The 21,724-nt window shown below is 44.4% G+C and overlaps 1 protein-coding gene across 1 annotated transcript; it reads left to right on the top strand.

Moving 5' to 3' along the window:
• Window positions 1-11,547: 11,547 nt before the first annotated feature.
• LOC140651348 (interferon alpha-2-like) lies at window positions 11,548-12,179 on the top strand. Its single transcript, XM_072860700.1, is given in 2 exon segments — window positions 11,548-11,583; window positions 11,586-12,179. Coding segments are annotated over 2 exon segments (630 nt in total).
• The last annotated feature ends 9,545 nt before the right edge of the window (window positions 12,180-21,724 follow it).

Below are 21,724 nucleotides of genomic sequence, written 5' to 3'. Positions count from 1 at the left end.
TGCTGATGCCGGGTCCACGGCCACGGCCAGTGCTGGGTCCCAGGGTGGCACATTGTGGCATGCAGGCTGGAGCACTGAGGAAGCTGTGGGAGAAAAGGGGCCGTCTCCCCGGCACGCAGCTTCCCCCAGCACTGCCAGACGTCTGTCTCTGCTCTCTCCAGGGAGTGGGGGGAGCCAATTGGGCTGCCTGTCACTAAACTGCTCCCTGGGCACTGCGGGTCTTTGCCCCATATGCCCAGCACCCTTTTCTGCAATTAACATGTTTGAAGGAGCTAATTAGACCTGAGGAGTCTGCCATTTAATTCCTGGCCAGTGTCTCATTTTATCTGAATGCTCCCTGAGAAAAGAGGGGAGAAGCAGTCAGTGAGGGAGGATGTAATGCATTCAGTTGTTGGAGTTGGTTTCAATAACCACCCCCAAGCCTTCCCAAAGATCCACATTATCCCAGCATCCTCTGTTCACTAAGTTGTAATGTAAACACTGGCTTTGGAGCATGAAAACAAAGGTATCTTACAGGCCAGGGAGAACGCCTTGAGACCCTGGCGAATGGCGTGGATGTCCATGATTGCAGCTGCACTGCAGCATGCTGTGGGCACACTTCGGCACGCTTGGTGCTCGCTGGGGATTTAGGCCAGGCAGAAATGGTGACTGTGCTGGGCTGTTGCTGAGATCCCAAGCCACTGTGCTGTGAGCACCTGAGACAGTCACCCTGGGGGAACGGATGGGCCATGGGTTTGTGTTGACCCTTGCTCAGTCCATGGGAACAGCTTCACCCTGCATCAGGGCCTGGGCTCTGCTGTTGCCTTTTGGTCAGGAAACTTCTTGGGTTTACTGAAGCCCTTTTGAGCCCCTGATGGGAGGATGCTGTCTGTGTATGAATGCTGGGGAGGTGCCTTCTGGTCTCTGACAGGCTGAGTGTTACCCAAATAGCAGAGGTACTGTGTTTTCTTTTGGTCTGAGCTTGGTGGATCTCCTCTGCTCCCAAAGACTTCTGTCCTGAGCTTGCAGAAAGACAAAGCTGCTGCTGGTCCCCTGCTGGAGAAAGTGACCTGCCCTTCCTCTCCAGAGCTACCTGGAGCTGGGGTGATCTCCTGCTAGCACAAGCTGTCCTGTCCTGAGCTCACAGGGAGATGTGGAGTCTGCTGGACCTGCCTGGGGTCAGTGTGTCTTGTCCTGGGCTTGTAGAAGGATGTAAGGAAAAATGTAGGACACCCCCTCCTGTCTCAGAGTGTCATGCCTTGAGCCTGCAGGGAGATGGTGAGCCCGGGGCATCACCTCGTCCTGGAGCAACCTGCCCCTTGCACACAGAAGGCTGTTGTGACCCCAAATACTGACTACCTGTATTATCTTCATAGGCAGAGAAGATTTACAGAGGGGTTAGAATAGCTGGGGGAGAAATGTGCAGGATTCGTGGGAAAACACCCATAGCCATCCATGCTCACCCCCCCATACATAGCCCTGGATGCCTGACTGCACGCCACAAGGCCCCAAGCAGCCAGGGGAAGTGGAGTGGTGGGGGAGAAGTCCCAAGGGCCCCCTGGTGCCCTGATGTGGGGCACTGGGGCTGGGGCTGCCCCAGGGCGCAGGACAAAACACCCTGCCTATGGAAGAAGATCCCCCTGCTCAGTCATGTGGGGATCTTCTGGTGCAGGGGTGAGAAGCTGGCTGTGAACACCTCGGGTTGTCAGCTTGGAGGAGGGACCAGGAGGGGTGAGGTCCCTGCAGGGAGTCCAGCAGGGCAGCTGATGAGGGTGATGGTGAGCACAAGTCTTCCTGAAGCACCTGGAGGATGAAGCAGTCCACATCCTGGAGTATGGATCTCCTTGGAAGAGTGACCTCCCTGACAAGGGCTGGAAGGCAGGGCAAGGCATGGAGATGCCTTCAAGTGGAGGGGTCAGGGCTGACATCTTAGCACTGGTGCTGGCTAGGCCATACAGGGGTTGTGCAGGGCTGGACCTACTGCTGCCCCTAAGGCAGAAGTGACTGGGGAGGTGATGGTCAGGGGCCACCCAAGCTGCAGTGCCCAGGCTTTCTTCTGGAGTTCATGATCCTGCAGGGAGTGAGGAAGGGAATTAGCAGGTACCCAACACCCTCGGCCTCTCCACGTGTGCCCTGCATCCCCCTGCAATCATGGAGACCCTCCACTGGACTTGCTCCCATGTTTCAGTGTCTGTCCTGTGCTGGGAGCCCAAACTAGGGGATGGTGTTCCAGGAGCAGTCTCACCAGTGTGAAACCACAGGGCAGTATCCCTTCCCTGGGCTTCTGGCTGCACCCTTGCTCATGCAGTCCAGTATGTAGGGACCTTCTTTGCTGCCCAGGTGCACCGCTGCCTTGTGACCACGTTGTCCACAGGACCCAGGACCTTTTCTCCAGAGCTTCTCCCAGCTGTCAGCCCCAGCCTGTCCTGCTGCGTAGCTTTATATGTCCCAGGGGCAGGACTTTGCATTGGCTTTTGTCAAATCAGTGCCCTGAGGTTCCTGTCAGCCCATTTCTCCAGCCTGTTGAGGGAAGCAAATGGGGCCCCACACTGTGTTCACCTCTGTTTAAACAGAAAAGGTGTAGTGGCACACTGCCTGCAAAGGGGAGGACATTAAAGAGTACTTCTTCCTGTACTAATCCCCAAGGGATGCCACTACTTCCTCTCTGCCAGCTGGACTTTGCACCACTCCTTTGCAGCTCTCTGAGCTGACCTGAACCCCAGAATTTTCCACTCACCTTCTTATCCCACCTGTGGAAGAATGTAATGACACTGTGAAGGAGCAATGTCCTGCAAAACGCAACCCATATAGTTCGTTTGTTATTAGGTCAATACTGACAGGATGAGGATTTCCCTGCTGGATAACATAAAGAATGACTACAAAATTACACAGGGCCTGCTATCTTTCTCCCCATGCAGAGTAGGAGTGGGGCTGCTTCCTCAGGGACAGGGACCCAGGAGCCACAGGTGGCCACAGCACTTCCCACACCAAAAGGCACAACTCCACAGCACCAGAAGCAGGAAAAACAAGATGCTCGATGCAGTTGGAGAGCCCTTGCTGTGAAAGGCTCATGGAGGAGCATCCCTGGAGATCTCCCCTCCTTCATCCAGGTTCTCAATAACAGACAGTTCTCTGGGCAGCTTCAATGGCTCCACAAGACTGCTCTCAGCTCATGGCAACTGTGCTGGACACTCTCCAGATAACTTTCCCCAGGTTAGCTGCAAGGAAAATGACAAGAAATGCCACAAAGAGGAAAGAGATCACCCACATGGGAATGGCATGAAGACTTTAACAAGGCCCTTTGTTCCTGCACCTCTTGTATTCATTGCATCTCAAAGCTAGCCTTCACTAAGAAAGGAAGAGGAACGATCACACTCTCCCTTTCATCCTTCTTCACCCATTTGTGCCCACTGCTACTGGCAGGCAATCTCCTGCTACCTCCTGGTAGAAAGAAAACGCTCCTTCTCCTCCCTCACCACCTTTCCCATGACGATTGTGCCAAGGGAAGGAGGATACTGGCAAAAGCCAGGGCCAGTTTGCAAAACTGCACCCACCCCTTCTACTCACAGGTGACAGATCTGCACACATCCTGCAAGGCATCAGACAGGAGGGCACAGAAAGCAGAGAAGATGCCCCCATACCAAACTGCTGGAGTGGGGAGGAGGAGCACCCTCAGTGCCATCGGTCCCCCTTGGTGCCCTGACCCTCCCTGCTCAACCCTGAAACTGCTGGAGGCAGCACCATGGCCCCTTGCTCCAGCTCTGCCCTTCACCACAGCTGCCTCGTGGCACCATTCTGCCTTTGCTTCCAGCAGAGCAAAGTCAACAAGGACAGACGGAAACTTCTCGCCCACCTCGGCAAGACCTCCCTGGCCATTTCAGGTGCTGAGGGCCAGCTGGAGAAGGGCTTGGGGCAGTGGGGCAGCTGGGGGAGTGTGGGACAGGAGGCCCCCAAGGGGAGCTCACTGCCCCGTCTCCTGAATGTGGCCCCTTTAAAATGCCTATGAGGCTGCAGCTCCTTCCCTTTCCTCTCCCAGCTCTCTCTGATCAGCAGCCTGTCTCTGCACTGGCCTCTTCTTACTCCTCCAGCCCAGGCCTCCACCTCCAGGAGCAGACTACCCTGCTTGGCTGCCTTGGACCTTTTCCTCAGGGCACGCCGTCGTGTGTTGGTTACCCTTGTGGTGCCAGAGAAGGGAGAAATCCAACCCTGGCCTTTGAATGCATGCTACCAACCCCTGCCTGTCCTCACCTGCCAAAATGGTCTGAGCCAGCTCCTGCTGCTTGTCTCTGTAACTGAAAACTACAAATGCCTCACATATTTTCCCATTTCCTTATGTATTTGCCTCATATTTTATGTTCATTTTCAGGGTTATATTTATATGCATTTAATTTTTCCCATTTTTGTTTTATATGCTCAAGTATTTTTTATGACCTTTGTCATGGTATTCTCCAAGGCTGCCTTTATACTGTTTAGGTTTCATGAAAGTCACTATTCCCATGCAAACCTATCTTTGAAAATGTCTGGCTTTTTGAGATAAACAGAAGGGTTTGAAAAGCATTTTTGGTTTGCTTTTTTAGTACCTCTGTTTTTTCTCATTATAAAATGAATGTGAGAGATCTTCCATTTTAAAAAGGCAGCTGTCACTCAGAATAGTCTGGTAATTCTTTAGGAATTAACTCATTAAAAAATGAATGCCATGTGTATTCATGAGTTTAAAGTCTGAGCACCCTTTCACAGCAAATGACCATTCAATGGGATAAATCATGTGATATTCCAGCAAAACATCCAAAGAACCTGTCTATGCCCAGTGGTTTTGACAGTTCACATTCACAAGATGTAAAAGCCTCGGTGAGGGCAAAAAGACAGCCCCAGTGTGTGCTGATCTCCAAGTTGTAAATACAAGAAAGTAAATATACTCCCAGGTAATTTAGTTCCCTCCAAAAAGGACTGCAGGTCCTGCTCCTTTTTAAGCAGAAAAAAAGTCCCTGACAATGTTTTTATATGTTTTTATAATTAAGGTAACAAACCTTTAGTAACATAAATGGAAAGAGTAATTTTTTTTACTTCGGTGCTTCTGAAAAGTAGCTTATGATAACACCCCTTTGCTGCTACTTCATTGAGGACTGCTCTGTTAAATTTCTTTTCTGGTAAACTGAATTTGTAGCACTTAGGGGTTTTTTAGTTATTAGTTAATACCCTTATTTGTAAAATTGTACTTCTTGAAACAAAACTTTGGAAAAGCAAGCACGTACTGCACAAATGGTTTCAGTGAATTACTCAGCATAAGATAAAACAGTTATTTGGATTGGGACAGGTCAATGGGATGCCAAGAAATGATCTGCTGAGATGGGAAGGTCACGTAGCTAAGTTAGACCTTAACTTCTTAATGCAGACTGTAATAGCAATTGTGAATGAAATTGTAGCATATGAGCTAAATTAACTGTGCTCTAATCATTCAAAACTGAGTAAGGTATTCGTCTTCATGGCAGATTTTGAAGTAAAAAAAAAATATAAATTTCTTAGCTTTATCCATCCATGTGGAGTGGTTCCGGCTACAGTATTAAACCTGTACTATCCCATTTCTGACCAGTGCATGGGCACTTTTGGCTGCTCCTGCCTTTGCCCATCACAGCACGAGGCTTGCGCCTGGCCAGCCACATGGTCTTAGGATAAGAGCAAAGAATCTAATCTTGCCTGTATTTGAAGTTTTTGCCTGGAAAAAGTAATAACAAAGAAAGAATTTAGATGTATAAGGGAGAGGACTGGCAAGTTATAGCTGTGATGGAAAGCATAATGGAGAAAAACTATTTTCCTTTAACTTGGGCAGTGTCCAAGTTAAGGTGGTGAGGAAGCTATGTTGTGCAGTGACAAGCTGAACCTATTTGGACTCCTTTGTGGCATGCTGACTTACTTGTTAAAATCAGTGTGTTTTGAATGAATTAAAGGAGAAAAGGAACTGGTAGCTAGAGTAGATGAAATGAAGAGGAACTGGTTATTTTGATTTGAGAAAGCTGGTGTAAGGTTATAAGAAGTGATTTAACATGGGGTAGTTATGAAAGGCCGAAAGCACGCTATTTTGCAGGAATGTTCTCTCGCGCTGCTCCACTTGCCAGATATACATAGGCTGAACTATACATAGACTTACCATTTGCCTTAGTGCCTGAGACAAAAGAACCCATGTCATAAGGGACAGTGAATATTCATTTCAATCCCCTGTTGCATTATAAAATAAAATGGAAAACTTCCATTAGGGAAGCAATTTGTGACATTTTAGAAAGACATAAAATTGTGCATATGTTTAGCTCTCATCTTACACTCCTGTAATGAATACATATATAGCTAGATTACCTTTTAAGAGCAGATCTTTCTTGCATGGAATGGAAGATCAGATAATCTTTCTAGAATAATGATCTGTTAGGTCTACTTGGAAATACAGCTGTGCTTTGTAAACTTATTTCCTCTTTTCATTCTAGGTTAGAGTGGTCTGTGCTTCAACCACAGGCAGAGAAATAAACGGCAATATGTGCTGCAACTTCGTATCGCTCAGTTACCTCTTCCAGTCATTACTTTTAATGAGGTGTTTGTTTCTGATTTAAGCAACAAAGATAGATGATTAGGGGGGACCGTGTCCTGAATCATGCAATGTTACTACTATGCTTTGCTCTGTGCAATAATCAAGAAACTGGCTGAGTGGGGAAGAACAATTTGTTGTTGTTAAAAAAAAAAACAAACCAAACAAACAAAAAAAACCCAACCCCAAACCAACAAAAAAACCACCAAAACCTGGTGGACTAAGTCAAATGTAACTGTTCTGTGAGGAATAGTGGACAACTGACCTGTTAACACAGACAAGAGAATAAAACACCTGGACCAGCTCTATCTTTGTAAGAAATCTGGAAGAGATCATCTTCTATTTTTCCCCTTTGTAATGTTTGTGACACCCAGAATGGCATCTCCAACTCTTCACTGAGAGGGAAACATGTAAAAAACTATTTTGCAAGAGGAAAGAAATAACTTGTGTGTCTGGGAGATATAATGAATGTGAAGAAGTTTACCTGTTTAAATCAGTAGAAGGATTAAGCTCATATAATGATTATAGTTTGGAAAAAAATACTTGTGTATAATTTATGGAAATAGCTGTAGCATTATTTAATATCCTTCCTGAACTAAATACATTTTTTATTGATTTCATGATGATTGTAATATGTGTTTACCTTCTACAGCTGTATTTTTGCAAAAGTGATACATCTCCATGGCCATTTTGTATCTAACACAATAATGCACTTCAGGCCAGTTTTTCCAAAGTAATAAACATTCCCACTAAGTGAAAAGATTTGGTCCCATGTTATGCATTTTATTGCCCGCTCTGATTGTTCTTAGTCTTTTTATTTAATACTGTCGCAGGTGATAGGGGATTCATTTTTTCCTCACACTGGCAGTACATCCACTCCAAGGTTGCTTAAGAAACATCAGGGCACCCAAGGAGTTTGCTCATGTGAATAATTGTGCTCAGCTTAATTAATGACTTTTTAAAGCCTCCAAAATACCTATATGCTGAACACAAAGGAAGCCCTAAAATAGTATCATAGATCTGCTCAGATTGACTAGCAGATTGGGAAGGAAGCCAACCACATAGTAATGGGTGCAACAACAGAACAAAAACAGAGAGCCAGGTCTCAGACTAAAAAACAGTTTATCTATCTGACCTCTTCATCAAGACATAATCACCTGCAGAGAATTGCCTTTGCAATGACATATGTTTGCACAGAAGGCTGGGGAGACAGCAAAATGATCATTTAAGACTAGCTTTCATCAAAATAAAATCAAAGAAAGACTGGAGCCAGATTTCCCAATGTACTGTGATAGTCCTAACCTCCTCTATTATATGGCTGATCCTACTTCCAATCTTAATAAAGAGACTTCTGACTCATATATACAAGAAGTGGGTAACGAGTACTATGACCACGGCTGGAGGGGCCCTGCCTCCAGCCAGGTGGAGGAAAGGGACAACTGGCTTTACTGGGCTGTGTGGATTCGATGGCCTGGCACATCAGACCCACAGGAGTATAAGGCTCTAGGGGACACCGGTGCACAGTGTACCCTAACGCCATCAACCTATAAAGGGGCAGAACCCATCTGTATTTCTGGAGTGACAGGGGGATCCCTCCAGTATTGGAGGCCGAGTGAGCCTAACTGGGAATGACTGGCAGAAGCACCCCATTGTGACTGGCCCAGAGGTTCCGTGCATCCTTGGCATAGACTGCCTCAGGAGAGGGTATTTCAAGGACCCAAAAGGGTACCAGTGGGCTTTTGGTATAGCTGCCTTGGAGACAGAGGGTATTAAACAGCTGTCCACCTTGCCTGGTCTCTCGGAGGACCCTTGTGCTGTGGGGTTGCTGAGGGTTGAAGAACAATGGCTGCCGATCACCACCGCAGCAGTGCACTGGCAGCAATATCACACCAACCGAGACTCCCTGATTCTCATCCATAAACTGATTCATCAACTGGAGAGCCAAGGAGTGATCACTGAGACTCGTTCACCTTTTAACAGTCCCACCTGGCCAGTGCGAAAGTCTAATGGAGAGTGGAGACTGACAGTAGACTATCGTGGCCTGAATGAAGTCATGCCACCGCTGAGTGCTGCCATGCTGGACATGCGAGAACTTCAATATGAACTGGATTCAAAAGCAGCCAAATGGTATGCTACAACTGATATTGCTAATGCATTTGTCTCAATCCCTTTGGCAGCAGAGTGCAGGCCACAGTTTGCTTTCACTTGGAGGGGCGTCCAGTACACCTGGAATGGACTGTCCCAGGGCTGGAACCACAGCCCTACCATTTGCCATGGACTGATCCAGACGGCTCCAGAACATCTGCAATACCTTGATGACATCATCGTATGGGCCAACATAAGGGTGTCCATGGCACCTCAGGCCATGAAGGAAGAGATGCAACATATTGACGGGCTCATGATTGAGGGGTGGACTTGACCATGGACACTATTGCCCAGGTTATCCATGAATGTGACACATGCGCTGCAATCAAACAAGCCAAGCGGTTAAAGCCTCTGTGGTATGGAGGGCGATGGCTGAAATACAAATATGGGGAGGCCTGGCAGATCGATTATATCACACTCCCACAAACCCGCCAAGGCAAGCGCCATGTGCTCACAATGGTGGAAGCAACCACTGGATGGCTGGAAACATATCCCGTGCCCCACACCACTGCCTGGAACACTGTCATGGGCCTTGAAAAACAAGTCTGATGGTGACATGGCACGCCAGAAAGAATCGAGTCAGACAACAGGACTCACTTCTGAAACAACCTCATAGACACCTGGGCCAAAGAGCGTGACATTGAGTGGGTATATCACATCCCCTGTCATCCACCAGCCTCTGGGAAAATGGAACGATACAGTGTACTGTTAAAGATGACACTGCAAGCAATGGGTGGTGGGACATTCAAACACTGGGACACACATTAGCAAAGGCCACCTGGTTAGTCAACACTAGGGGATCTGCCAACTGAGGTCGCCCTGCCCAGTCAAAAGTTTTACATACAGTGGAGGGGTAGAAAGTCCCTGTAGTGCACATAAAAAACATGCTGGGGAAGACAGTCTGGGTTTACTCCTGCCTCAGGCAAAGGCAAACCCTTCTGTGGGATTGCTTTTGCTCAAGGACCTGGGTGCACTTGGTGGGTGATGCGGGAGGATGTGGAATTGCGATGTATACCTCAAGGAGATTTGATTTTGGGTGAGAATAGCCAATGAACTGAATGGTATGATGTTAATTGCTATATAGTACTGTATGTCATCACTACTATGGTTGCTACATGCCATCTTAACGGTATTTCAGTAATAATGACCCAGATTAATGAAGAATGAACTTTGATGAGACCAAGCAAAGTGCAGCAGTGATGGAACCAGAAGTGGCTTCAGCATGCAACAATCCAACCCCACACACCACCTCTCCTGCCCTGAAGGACTGTTATGACAGATGGAGCCCAAAGTCATGGACTAAATGAACTCAATGGACATCTTAGAGGGATGACCCATAGACTTAGGGAATGATATCTGTGTGCATATATGAAAGGACAGGAAAGGTGGTGGTGATTAATTGGGATGTATTGGAAAGTGTGGGACCTGGGCATGACGTAGATGGTATAGAATAAGGGGTAGATACTGTCCCGGCTTCAGCTGGGACAGAGTTAATTTTCTTCCTAGTAGCTGATATAGTGCTGTGTTTTGGATTTAGTATGAGAATGATGTTGATAACACACTGATGTTTTAGTTGTTGCCGAGTAGTGCTGACACTGTCTAGGACTTTTCAGCTTCTCACACTGCCCTGCTAGCGAGGAGGCTAGAGGCACACAAGAAGCTGGGAGGGGGCACAGCCAGGACAGCTGACCCAAAGTGGCCAAAGGGCTATGCCATACCATATGATGTCATCCTGAACAAAAAACTGGGGGGAGATGGCCGGGGGGGAGGCAGCCGCTGCTTGGGAAATGCTTGGGCATCGGTCAGCAGGTGGTGAGCAATTGCATTGTGCATCACTTGTTTTGTATATGCTTTTATCATTCTTTTCCCTTCCCTTTCTGTCCTATTAAATTGTTTTTATCTCAGCCCACAGGTTCTACCTTTTTTCTGATTCTCTTCCCCATCCCACTGCAGGTGGGAGTGAGACATTGGCTGTGTGGTGTTCAGCTGTCTGCCAGTTTAAACCATGGCACTAGGGAAAGCAAATGGCTGAATTTTAGAGTAATTTTTGTCTTCTCAGTTCATTCTCTTCCCATTTAACGCCAGAAATCAGAGCTGTGCTCTGCTGGCATTGATATTAATTTTTGCTCAGTTACTCGTATGGGGGAAAAGAGTATTTCGTCCAAGTATCTAACCTGTTCCCATGTGAGTATTTGTATTCGCATGGCACTTACCGTCCCTAAGTGAGATCAAGGCCTCATTTAATCAGCAGTGTGTATGAATTAAAATACTAATACTTATATTAATGCATATACACATTTTTTAATATATATATACACACACATATTTTAATGATATGACATCTGTCCTTTGAGACTAAATGGTCAAGATAAATAAAGGTGAGGAGAAAGAAAATCTTTTCCCTGAATGAAAATAGGTAGAGAAAGCTTAACTGAATTTTGAAAGTATAAATCATGCTGAGGAGACAGGATGGCAGTAGTATTCAGCAGTTCCCTGACCCATCATTGATAGTGTTATTTTATTTCATGTTCTTCCACTGCTAAAATATTAAGAAAATAAGGATATTTCTGTAACTTTTTTCTTTTAAATTCTCATTATACTTAATGTAGAATTTTTGAGGGGAGAAGGAATAGATAATCTAAGATATATATAACATTCTAATATCCAGCTGAAATAAAAAGAAAGTGGCAAAGAAAAAAAAAGACAATGAAGTCATAAAGCAGAAAATGAAAGTGGTAAGTGTCAAAAGCATACACAAGGGGGAAAACCTTAAAAACCAAAAAATGATGAAAGAAAACTTCTCCTACAGAATAATTAAATTTCAAGGTTTTTGAAGAAACGGGAGCCTACGAATGACCTTCAAAGCATCCCAGCCTGTCTCTCAGAATTTATAAACAGGAAAGGAGGAACGTAAGAGCTTATCTTTACCATGAACGCTTTTGGCTTGATACAAATTGGCCTCATACTGTTGTGCACCACCACCATCTCCAGTCTTCAATGCAATCACCTTCCTTTACAGCAAAGAAAAGTGATTGAGAACAGCCTGCAACTTTTGGACAAAATGGGCAAAAAGTTTCCTCAACAATGTCTAAGAGAGAAAATGTCCTTCAGATTTCCTGAGCAGGTTCTAAAGCCCAGACAGAAAGAGACTGTCAAAGTGGCCATTGAAGAGATCTTCCAACACATCTTCTATATCTTTAGCAAAAATCTGACTCTAGCTGCTTGGGATGGGACAGCTTTAGAACAATTCCAAAATGGACTTTATCAGCAAATTGAGCAATTGGAGGCATGTGTAATCAAGAAGCAGACCCACCACTTTCGGAGTAAAGAAGTCAACAGGCTGAAACTGAAAAAGTACTTCCGAAAAATAGACTGCTTTCTTAAAGACAAACAACACAACCTGTGCTCCTGGGAGATCAGCCGTGCAGAAATGCGGAGATGTCTTCAATTGACTGATAAAGTCCTAAGGAAGGTTAACAACTAAGGTACAAACATTTTGACCTGACATAACTTAGCTTTAAAAATATCCATATTTATTATTTGTTCTATGATCCATCTTGTGGCAGTGTTCATTTTCTAGTTCATCTGCTAGTTCATTTTGATTGTATTTAAATAATTGTGTTGCTGAAATTTATTTTGCAAATGTAATGTATTTTTCAATTTAAGTTTTTCCCTTGGTAAGCAAGGTGTCTACACTAGCTATAAATTAATCTATATGACTTTTCAGTGAGGGTTACTCCATAGGAAGGGATTGTAATCTTATGACAAATAGTGTCATCCTATGGTGTTTTCTGCTGAGAAAATGTGCTGCTACTTTCCATCTCTATTTCACCTACACGTAGGGAATCGTATATTTGTGGATGGAGTACACATCCCTCACCTTACAGGAATTGCTAGATTTGTACCGATTGAGAGTGTGTCAAAAATAAAGTAGTATATTGTTTATTTCAGTGGTCCTGGCTTAGGTTGAGACTATTCATTAGTCTTTCAAAGTTTGTATGCTCTTTTCCAAGAACGTTTTGGTTTTTTTTTTTTTTTTTACATTTGTGTCATCCTAATACTTGCTTTGTTCAAAGAGGTAAAGTAATTCTAGAAAGATTTGTCTACATCGGATATTGTTTGCAGTAGCTATGCTTCTGCAATAACTTCTCAGTTGGACATATTGTTACTTTTAATTGAAGTATCTTTGCCTCCTCCAACTATCTGGGGGAAAGGCTTTTTTACCTTCCTGCTGTGTTTCCAATTCACTTTAACTTCTTTCACAAGCTTATTTGAAATAAGTTCTCTACATAAAAGTACGCTAAAGCCACATCTGCCTGTGGCACATCCTACTTGCTCATGGATGTATTTATCCTGGCTACTGCAATCTCAAGCATCACCATTCAGTGCTGTGTTTTATTGCTGCATGAGATTTTCTGCCTCTTTCCCTTTGCTCACAAATTGACCCACAGAAACATATAGCCCTTGGTATTCCAATGAATTTCACCTCCAAACCACATAGCCTTGAGTAATAATTGCAATATAATCAAATTCTTTAAAACACCTTGCAACAAACTGGGCAAAAATCCACTAATTTCTGTGAGATCAAGACTGGATTTTACCCTTGGGGAATTGTCCCTGGGTAACTCCATTTCAAATGGTTGTGTTTTCCCTAGTCACTTGCTGTATGCTAGTAAGGGGGAAAACAGAGTTATAGCCAGGCTCTGTTACCAAATGAATATTGGTAAAAATTTGGTAAAAAACCCAACAACTTAAAAAGCAAGCTATTTATTTCCTGTGGCCAAGGCTGATGTACTTTGGCACAGGCTTCTGGGTCTGGCATAAAGAAGCAGAGGAGAGAGGGCATGGCTGTGGCTTCCAAGAGAGGGTGATGCTAGTCCCAGAGGGTTGAAATTGCTAGAGGTTCGTTTAAGCATCAGGTGAGGAACCACTTTAAAGCTTTCCCTGATCGCCAGCCATTCCGAAGAGTATCATTCAAAGGTTGATAATGAAAAGATACCTCTAAACAAAAAATTGACTGGTAAGAACAATAGCAATGGTACACCAGATCTCAGGTACCATATCTATGACACAGGTCTCTTTTGCAGGGTGTACATACTCTCCTCTCTGCCACTCATGGATGCGAGCTAAAGAAGTGACGAGAGACGTGGGTATCAGGTCTGAAGCTAAAACACCAGAAATAAAACCAGCTAACAACTTCACCGTGATCCAGAACAGCAGAAAAGACCAAAGAAACAGAGCGAACTGTCAGAGCCATTTTTCCGCCTGGTCACACCCTGCCACAAATGTTACAGCAAAATGCGTATTTCTTGGGCTTTGTAACTAACAGCACTTGAAATAGCCTCACTGCAAGACTGTTTCAAATCTTATTTCTGCTGCTTGTTTGGTTTTGCACTTCTTTAAATCTGTACAATAAAAGGACATTCAGACTACTTACCTTTCTGGTTCTGCTATCCTAGACGGCTTCTGCAATGCAGTAAACTGTTATTGAAATGGCCTCATTTTTACTGAAACTTGGAAATAGCATGAAATATTTTCAGCTGCTCTCTCATGAAGGATCCCAGTTTTTATTGCCTCACTCACCTGCAGTGGGAATATGTTAATTCATGGCCCACTAATTGTTCAGAAACTCTCATACCATTAAGCTTTTTTTTTTTTTAGTTCATAAATATCCTTAAAAATCTCATCACCAAATAAAAATATGTTTTGACATATTTCTGTCAACAGAGTACTTTGCAGTGCAGGGAAAAAAAACAGAATGGGCACTAGAGGGCAAAGTGAGATTATAGACAAGTGTAAGAATTGTAGGTGAATGTATATGTATTTTGGCAAGACAGTGTTTCAGCTCTTTATGTGTATGCTTCTTATCAATAAACTGCTATTGGGTTCACATTAGGTAATTGAAAGAAAAATTAACTATTCTTGAAAGAAAGAAGAAGATCTCAGAGCTGATGGACAGGAGCTCATAAACCAGCATTTGTTTTCAATTACTTTTTGGCTAACTGTGAGGTAATAGAAATTATTTGTACTGAGACAATGCCTAGAAGACCCATTTGAAGACGGGGACCCTGGAACAGACATAGTTGCTGAACAAATAAAAAGGAAAAAGAAAACTGCAAACGACTATATCTTTGTTTTATTCTTACTTTTTAATGAAAGGTAAAGAGTTAAAGTAAAGGAAGAAAGCTGAAGAGTCAGAAGAGCCTCTCCCTTCTCCTTGCCACTGTAACGTTTTGGAGCAACCGGTATTTTATCACCATTGTGTTACCAAGTCAGCTGTACGTTATGACCCTGTCTAACTGAAACCCTCTGGTATTTCTTCCAGTTAGTATTTTTCCGGAAGTTAAACAAAGGTAGCAAAATATAATTTTTAACATGCATTATTTTCACATGGAAATGAATAAAATAGTGAATGTGAAATCTCAAATCCTGGTCAAAAATTTAAATGAACAAAATGATGAAACAAAATCCTTCCAAGGTGGGACTGCTTGTAGGCCAAAAAGTTTCTTAAATTTTCTCATAAGACTCATGCACCAGTGCTGTGCAGCACAGGTCCCAGTCACAGTTGCGGCTGTTCTCATGGCTGGTCTCACAGCACCTTGTTTACATGTGCTGTGCTGCACTTTTTGGGAAACTGCACTAGAAGTGGTAGGGTTTCATCTATGTAGAGTCTGATTTCTGGAGTGGATTTATGGGACTGGGGTCAAACGCCGTGTATCCCACATGAAACTTCAGAATAGCTACAGCAGAACTGAAGAATGCTTATTCCAGAGTTTACTCTGGAAAAAAATATTCACAAGCCACAGTCAGCTGCAGCTGTCCAAAGCAATTCTTCCATGGGTTTGGCCTGTCCTGTCAGCTCCGGCTTTACTTCATTTTTAAACTGGGGGGCGGGGGGGAAGCAAACCCAAAACAGAGAAAAAAACCCAAAGCAAAACAGAACAAAAGCCTGTGAAGTAACTTTCCAAATAACCATCCAGGATTAGCCCTTGTTGCTAGGACAGAGAGCTGTGAACTCCTTCAGAGCAGCCACAGGGAAGCTGCAGCGGTGGCCGTGGAGGGGCAGGCGGACAGATGCCGGGATGAGGGCTGTGGGCTGGAGAGGGGGTCAGGAACTGCTCGTGGGGAGACGGCGCCCATGGACTGCTGCGTCCTGCCTGTCCTCACCTCTTCCAGCCCAGCCTGCCCTGTCAGGGGCAGCCCTAAACTGTTTTCCCCCTCCCAGTTGTGGAGGAAGACTGGGTCCTTCCAGGGAGCAACCAGAGGGGAGACTGAGAAATGAGGGTGACAAAGATACAGGATAAATCTTAAAAGAACGTGTCAGTCCTCCGTTTTGACTGACAGAATGAATTCACTTTGCTTTAGAAATGTAATGCAAAGCAAAAAAAAAGGTGCACAAAGCAGGTAAGATTGCATTTGGTACTTTCCAATAAGATGACTGTGCTTTTTAATATCCAAAAATCTTCCTACTAATCCTCATACAGGCCAGGATGAGTCATGTATATCAGTGTTTCCCACACTTCTACTGACATCAAGAAATCCTGGGAAGGTGCAAGGGCTTTTTCAGTGCTGAGGGTTCCTAGAGGAGCAAACTCTGACAGGGAAAGCGAGGACAATCTTTCTTCTCAGCCTGCAGACATGCCAGCGACACAGCCCATTCCGCAAACTGGAGGGCAGCTGCAGTGCTGCCGTGGGGCCTCCCCGCTGCAGCACTGCACCGCCAAGCCCACCTTGCTTCCAAACACAATTTAGGCTCTTCATCACTTGTGTCCTGGATGAATTCCTTTTCTCTCTGTACAACATTAAAATTGAAATCCCCAGCTCACATGAACTGGCAACCCTCTGTTTTAATTTCAGGGGGGCTGAGGATGAAGCAATGGTAAGTGATGAGCAGCTGAGCACAAAGAAATTCATGTCCTGCCTCAGTTCTCTCCTCAGGAGGCTGCAAGGTTGATTCATTTTCTAAGACAACCTTCTTGAGCCCAAGTGCTTGCAATTAGGATCCTAAAAACCACACTTCAGCAATGAACTTACCTTCAGCAATGAAGAATTCAATCTTCTAAACAAGTAGTATAATCTGCTTTTGAAAGTGTGGAAGTAAACACAGTTAACACTCCCCTCTACAAAATAACTGTTAAAACATAGTAATGCATTTGCAAAGTCAAAATCCACATTAAGGAGATTAAATACTGAGATTTCAAATAGCATATTTGCCCCCTGCACACCAGTTACCACCATGTCCACTCACTGCAACTTATTGTTGGCTGTATTCCTCCAGTTTCTTATCTTGGTTGGCCAGAACCTACACAACTTCCTCTGGACTTAGCTGGACTACTGTGTGTTATAGTTCATTTTCCCAGAAAGGAAATATCTTGACAAACATATTTATATAAAACAGAAAGCTTTTCTTCTACAAAGAAAAAAAAGCCTCTTTGACTCAAATATTTTTAAAAACGTTGCTCTCTCTTTAAGCAATTAATATACTTTCTCTTCAAGTCTCTTTTGCTTCGAGGTGGACTCAGTTCTGGTCTCCACTTTTTGGGAAAAGCTCACATTGGCTGTAACAGATCTTTTCCTGTGATTATAATTTTTTAATAGTTAAAAATAAGCTCCTGCTGCTTGTAGTAGAACTGATGCTGTTGTCCTCAGGACAAGCATCAAATCCTGTCACAGCTACTCACGTGTATTTAAAAAGGATTCGTGCTGAACGTGGTTACTGGTCACTGGAAGTACTTCAAGATAGTAAACCCTTCATTTTCTCTCTTTTTTCTTTTTTTTCTGCCTTTTTTTTTTTAAAGAAAAATAGGGCACATCTCCATCTCCCTCCCAGTTCCCCATAGCAGGGTAACGGTCACTATTTGTGCAAACTATTAAACTCCTGGAAAATGTCAGAAGCTATTACCACAACTTCCTTTATGAGTGACTTGGTAATGGCTAACACTTGAAAAAAGGGAAATCTCCCAGCCCATCAAGCAGTAATTCCTCCTTATTATTGTAGTGGCGTATTTGACGGGCCCGTGGGTCTCATCCAGCAATGAAATGGTGTGCGGTGAACTGGGAGGCACAGAGACTGTAGAAGCATGACTCATTTCAGAACTGGGTATGTCTTTGATATTTAGTTAATCCTTTCACCGCCTCCCTAGCAAAACCAGTGAATTTCCCACTCTGCTGAAAAGAGGCTGGTTGGGAATGAGAAGGAAGGAACCTCTACTAAAGGATAAGAATATTTTTTTAAAAATGTAAAATGAGGGATGCTATTTACAACACTCCCTGTAAGAAAAATAAATTGTAAAAAAACTGTTACCCTAAAAAAATACATTATATTGTCCCTGAATATGCAGATTCAGATTCTTTAAGAACAGTAGAACCAGATCATAATAATCAGCCTAAAAAAAAGTCATCCTTTGCATCATAAAAATAAGTTGCTTCCATGTAGAAATAGTTTTAGGAAAAACAGAATTAAGGTGTATTACAGAAACACAATGGTTTGCATTTTTATCCTATGCTGAGAGCATAGTCAGTAGTTTTCCGTTGATTACCTCCACCTGGGGACTGGGGCAATACCTTGTAGTCTGGGAGATCAATGCTTGGAAATAACGAATCCCAAAAATCAACATATTCCTACGGAGTTGTAGGGCTGGTTGCCAGTACAAAGGTCAATCTAGAGGCCAGATGCCCAGGTCCCTCAAACGCTCCCAGGAAGCGACAAGTAAGGAGGGTAAGGCTGTCACATCTCCTCCGAGTGACATTCTGGGAGGTCTGGACAGGAGCTGCCAGGAGAATCTTGTCTGGCTTCCCTCAGCCTTCCTCTTGTTCTGCTCCAGCTGCAGGGCAGTGGCAAGGAAATGCCACCAGCCTGCTTCTTCTGAAATACCCCTGCCTGCATTGGAGCTGAACTGTCCTGAAAGATGGGAAATGCAAAAGATCACTCATAGATGGCCAAAGCCAAACAGACTGGCTGGGAAGTGCTCCAAAAGCATTTCCAAACTTCATCCGTTTTTCACCTGATTAAATTGTAAACCTAAAACTCCTGCCAGCTCTGTATCTGTTTGGTGGACCCCTGTGGCAGAATGCATGCTCACCCAGTACACCTCTCCTCATCCTAAAGCAGCCAGAAACTTCGTCTGGTGTGACTTATTCTGTTAGATGATGCCAGCAAGTCAGCTCCAGTCAGGCAGGACCTGTTTGCAAGCCGGGGTCTCTGCTGAATTTACAAAATTGCCAGGGTGTGAGAGGCCTGAAGCTGGCATGGCTGCTGCTTCCTCTTTTGCCCAGTTTGAGAGTATAGGCAAAAACATTGACACTTTTCCCCGTTACTTGCTTGTGTATGGAGATGACTTTGCTTCCTCTGCTGCCTCTGCAGCCTTCCTTTTCTCACTGGCAGTCTTGTTCACATGACATAAATACCAGCCAGCACTGTGCAAGTACTCCGCCTACTAGTGAGAAAGAAGAGCGTCCAGGACTGCACCACAGCAGCCCCACAGCCCCCAGATAGCCCAGGATTTACTCTTTTACTTTAACTGAAGTCAACAGTACTGGAGTGTGTGCTTCCAATTAAGCACGTGTTTAAGAGCTGTGATTTACCAGTGCTTAAACTAGTGTAATCCACTGGCCAAAACATAGGGTTGAATTCAGGTAGCCAAAAAATCTATTCATGGAGGAAAGGAGACATAAAGTTAACTGTTAGGAACATTGAAAATTAATTTTAAGACACATGGTTTCTTTTCTTAAAACACATCTGCATATTGCTTTTATAGCAAGAATTTGGAAACAAAAGCTATGCATAAAAGGAGCAGATGGTCCTTTATCCTGGTCATGTTTCCTATTTGAAGAGAATGAAAATCTTTCCATATCACATGAAACATTTCAGGGCTGCTGTTAACTTTACGCATAAAGCTTCCCCTTGCAAAGGTTCCTGACATAAGCACCGTGCCCAGACAGAACATGTTTTTCCCACCTCATGACGCAGGGAAACCAAACATGGTTACAATCTGTTTAGATTTTGAGAAATCCAGGAGACTCACACTTAACATGTGCTGAACAGTCCTGGAGCTTGTTTTAAGAGATGCCAGAAGTTATATACAAGTAATTTTGATGCCGGTTAAGTAGTTTCTAGACAGAAGTTTGTCTGCAAGAGAAGTAGCTGGAGTGAAGAAGAAAGTCTATTTTCCAAAAATAAAAGCTACATTTTTTTCCCAGGACTTATTCTAGTCTTCCCATATCTGACTAACATGTGTTTCAATAGTGTCATTTAATATTTGCTTTCATCTGAATGTCTTCGCAGCTTACAAAATCGTTAAGTGTTTTAAGCATAAAAGACTTTCTCCAAACCCTGTACGCCTGGAAGCATTCCCACTTCCATCTAGTCTAATAAGAGCTGTTACCTCTTGTTACTGATCTTCCTTTCTCATATCCTTACGACATCACACTACAAAAACACCACTGCAAATCACACAGCTAAAGAGATCTTACATGCATGTTCAACTGCAAGTTGTAAACAGAAAAAAACTTGTATTTCAGAGAAGGATTTTTCTTGTGAAAGACAGATCCTAAGAGCTAGCATCAGGTCTGATTGGCCAGACCTACTACAACCCACTGGCCGAATTGTATTCTACACCTCCCAAAGAAGAAATTGAATATCCATGTAATAGTGGGTTTATGAGCCCTGTGCTTTGGCTCCACTGCTGCAGTGCATTGCCACTCAAATGGGTGTATTTATAATAGCATTACAGTTCAGGTCAGAAGCACACCTTTGAAGCAATTTTTCTAGTCATTGCCCCTTGCAATGCCTTGTTCCTCATCACAGGGCAGGCTTGGAGTGCACCAACGTCATTCCTTTTGGAGGACAACATCACTCCTTTCGCGTGCCATCACACCAGGAGATTTTTTTCCAGCAAGCAATGGGCATCCAGTCCACAGGGCCAACCTGCTGTCAAAGGAAAGCCCTCAAAATGCTCCAGTGGTGGGCACCACCTCCTCAGCACTGGGTGTTTTGCTCTGCCTGGGGCAGGGTAGCTCTGGCTGGTGCAGAGGCCCCAGCATGGGGCAGAGCCCCCTGCGCAGGGGGCTGCAGGCTGCCAAGACAGCCCCAGCTGCCCCCCTGCCTCTTGCCAGGCTGTGCCAGGGGGTGGCCAGCGCTACGGAAGGGAACCGGTATCCAGCTCGCAAGCTCTTGCAGGTGCCCTTGTCATCTGTGGGAGCTTTAACTTGGCAGCTGCCCACAAGAGGGATTTTCCACATCACAAAGCTAGGTGAGCTTTTACATATTTGCCCGATGTTTGAAAAGAGCTGTTCGTCCTACTGCTGGATCTTGTTACAGCCGTGAGCTCAACTCCTGGCAGTATTAGTCACACCAGTTGTCCTCCCAGAGGCACAAGTGTGGGAGCTGTTTTGCAAGAGCTATGGGTTGAGCCTTTCGTAAGTGCTTAACCCTTTATTTAACGCTGATTTATTATTTCCTCCTGAGAAAGAAATACATTCTTTAGCCTAGACGATGGCTCTTGGAGCAGTGAAAGTGAGCTGCCACACCAGCAGGAAAGCCAGGCATAACTGCGTGTCCCTTCTGCTAAGGTCCCAGATGGGAGACATGACCAGGAAAAACATGGTGTGCCACTGTGTTTGCCAGGAAATCACCCGCTTGCCAGGGAGGCATTTCTCACCTCTCCAGGACACCACAGGGAGTGGAGATGGTCTTGCCAGGAGCTCAACACCACTCGCAATAGTGATGAGACCCAGTAAGGCACATTTTATTCCCCAGACTTTATGTACTTGCACATAACATCCTATGCTCATTATGTCCTTGGTGACTTCTTCAGTCATAACATCAAACTTAAACCTCACTGTAGGATGGGATGTGCTTTCAACATGAGTGCCAGTGGGAGAACTTATTTATTGGCAGAAGGGAGTTTATAAACATGTTATGACATTCTTCTTAATCTGATTTATGCTGAGATATCCCAGACGCTTAAGGGCAGAAGTAAACTAGGATGCATACATACATTTCCTCTGCCAGTAGTGCCCATATTTCAC

The sequence above is a fragment of the Ciconia boyciana genome, chromosome 4 (assembly GCF_034638445.1).
Source record: "Ciconia boyciana chromosome 4, ASM3463844v1, whole genome shotgun sequence".
Classification (NCBI taxonomy): Eukaryota; Metazoa; Chordata; class Aves; order Ciconiiformes; family Ciconiidae; genus Ciconia; species Ciconia boyciana.
This window is presented reverse-complemented; position numbering and strand designations above follow the sequence as displayed.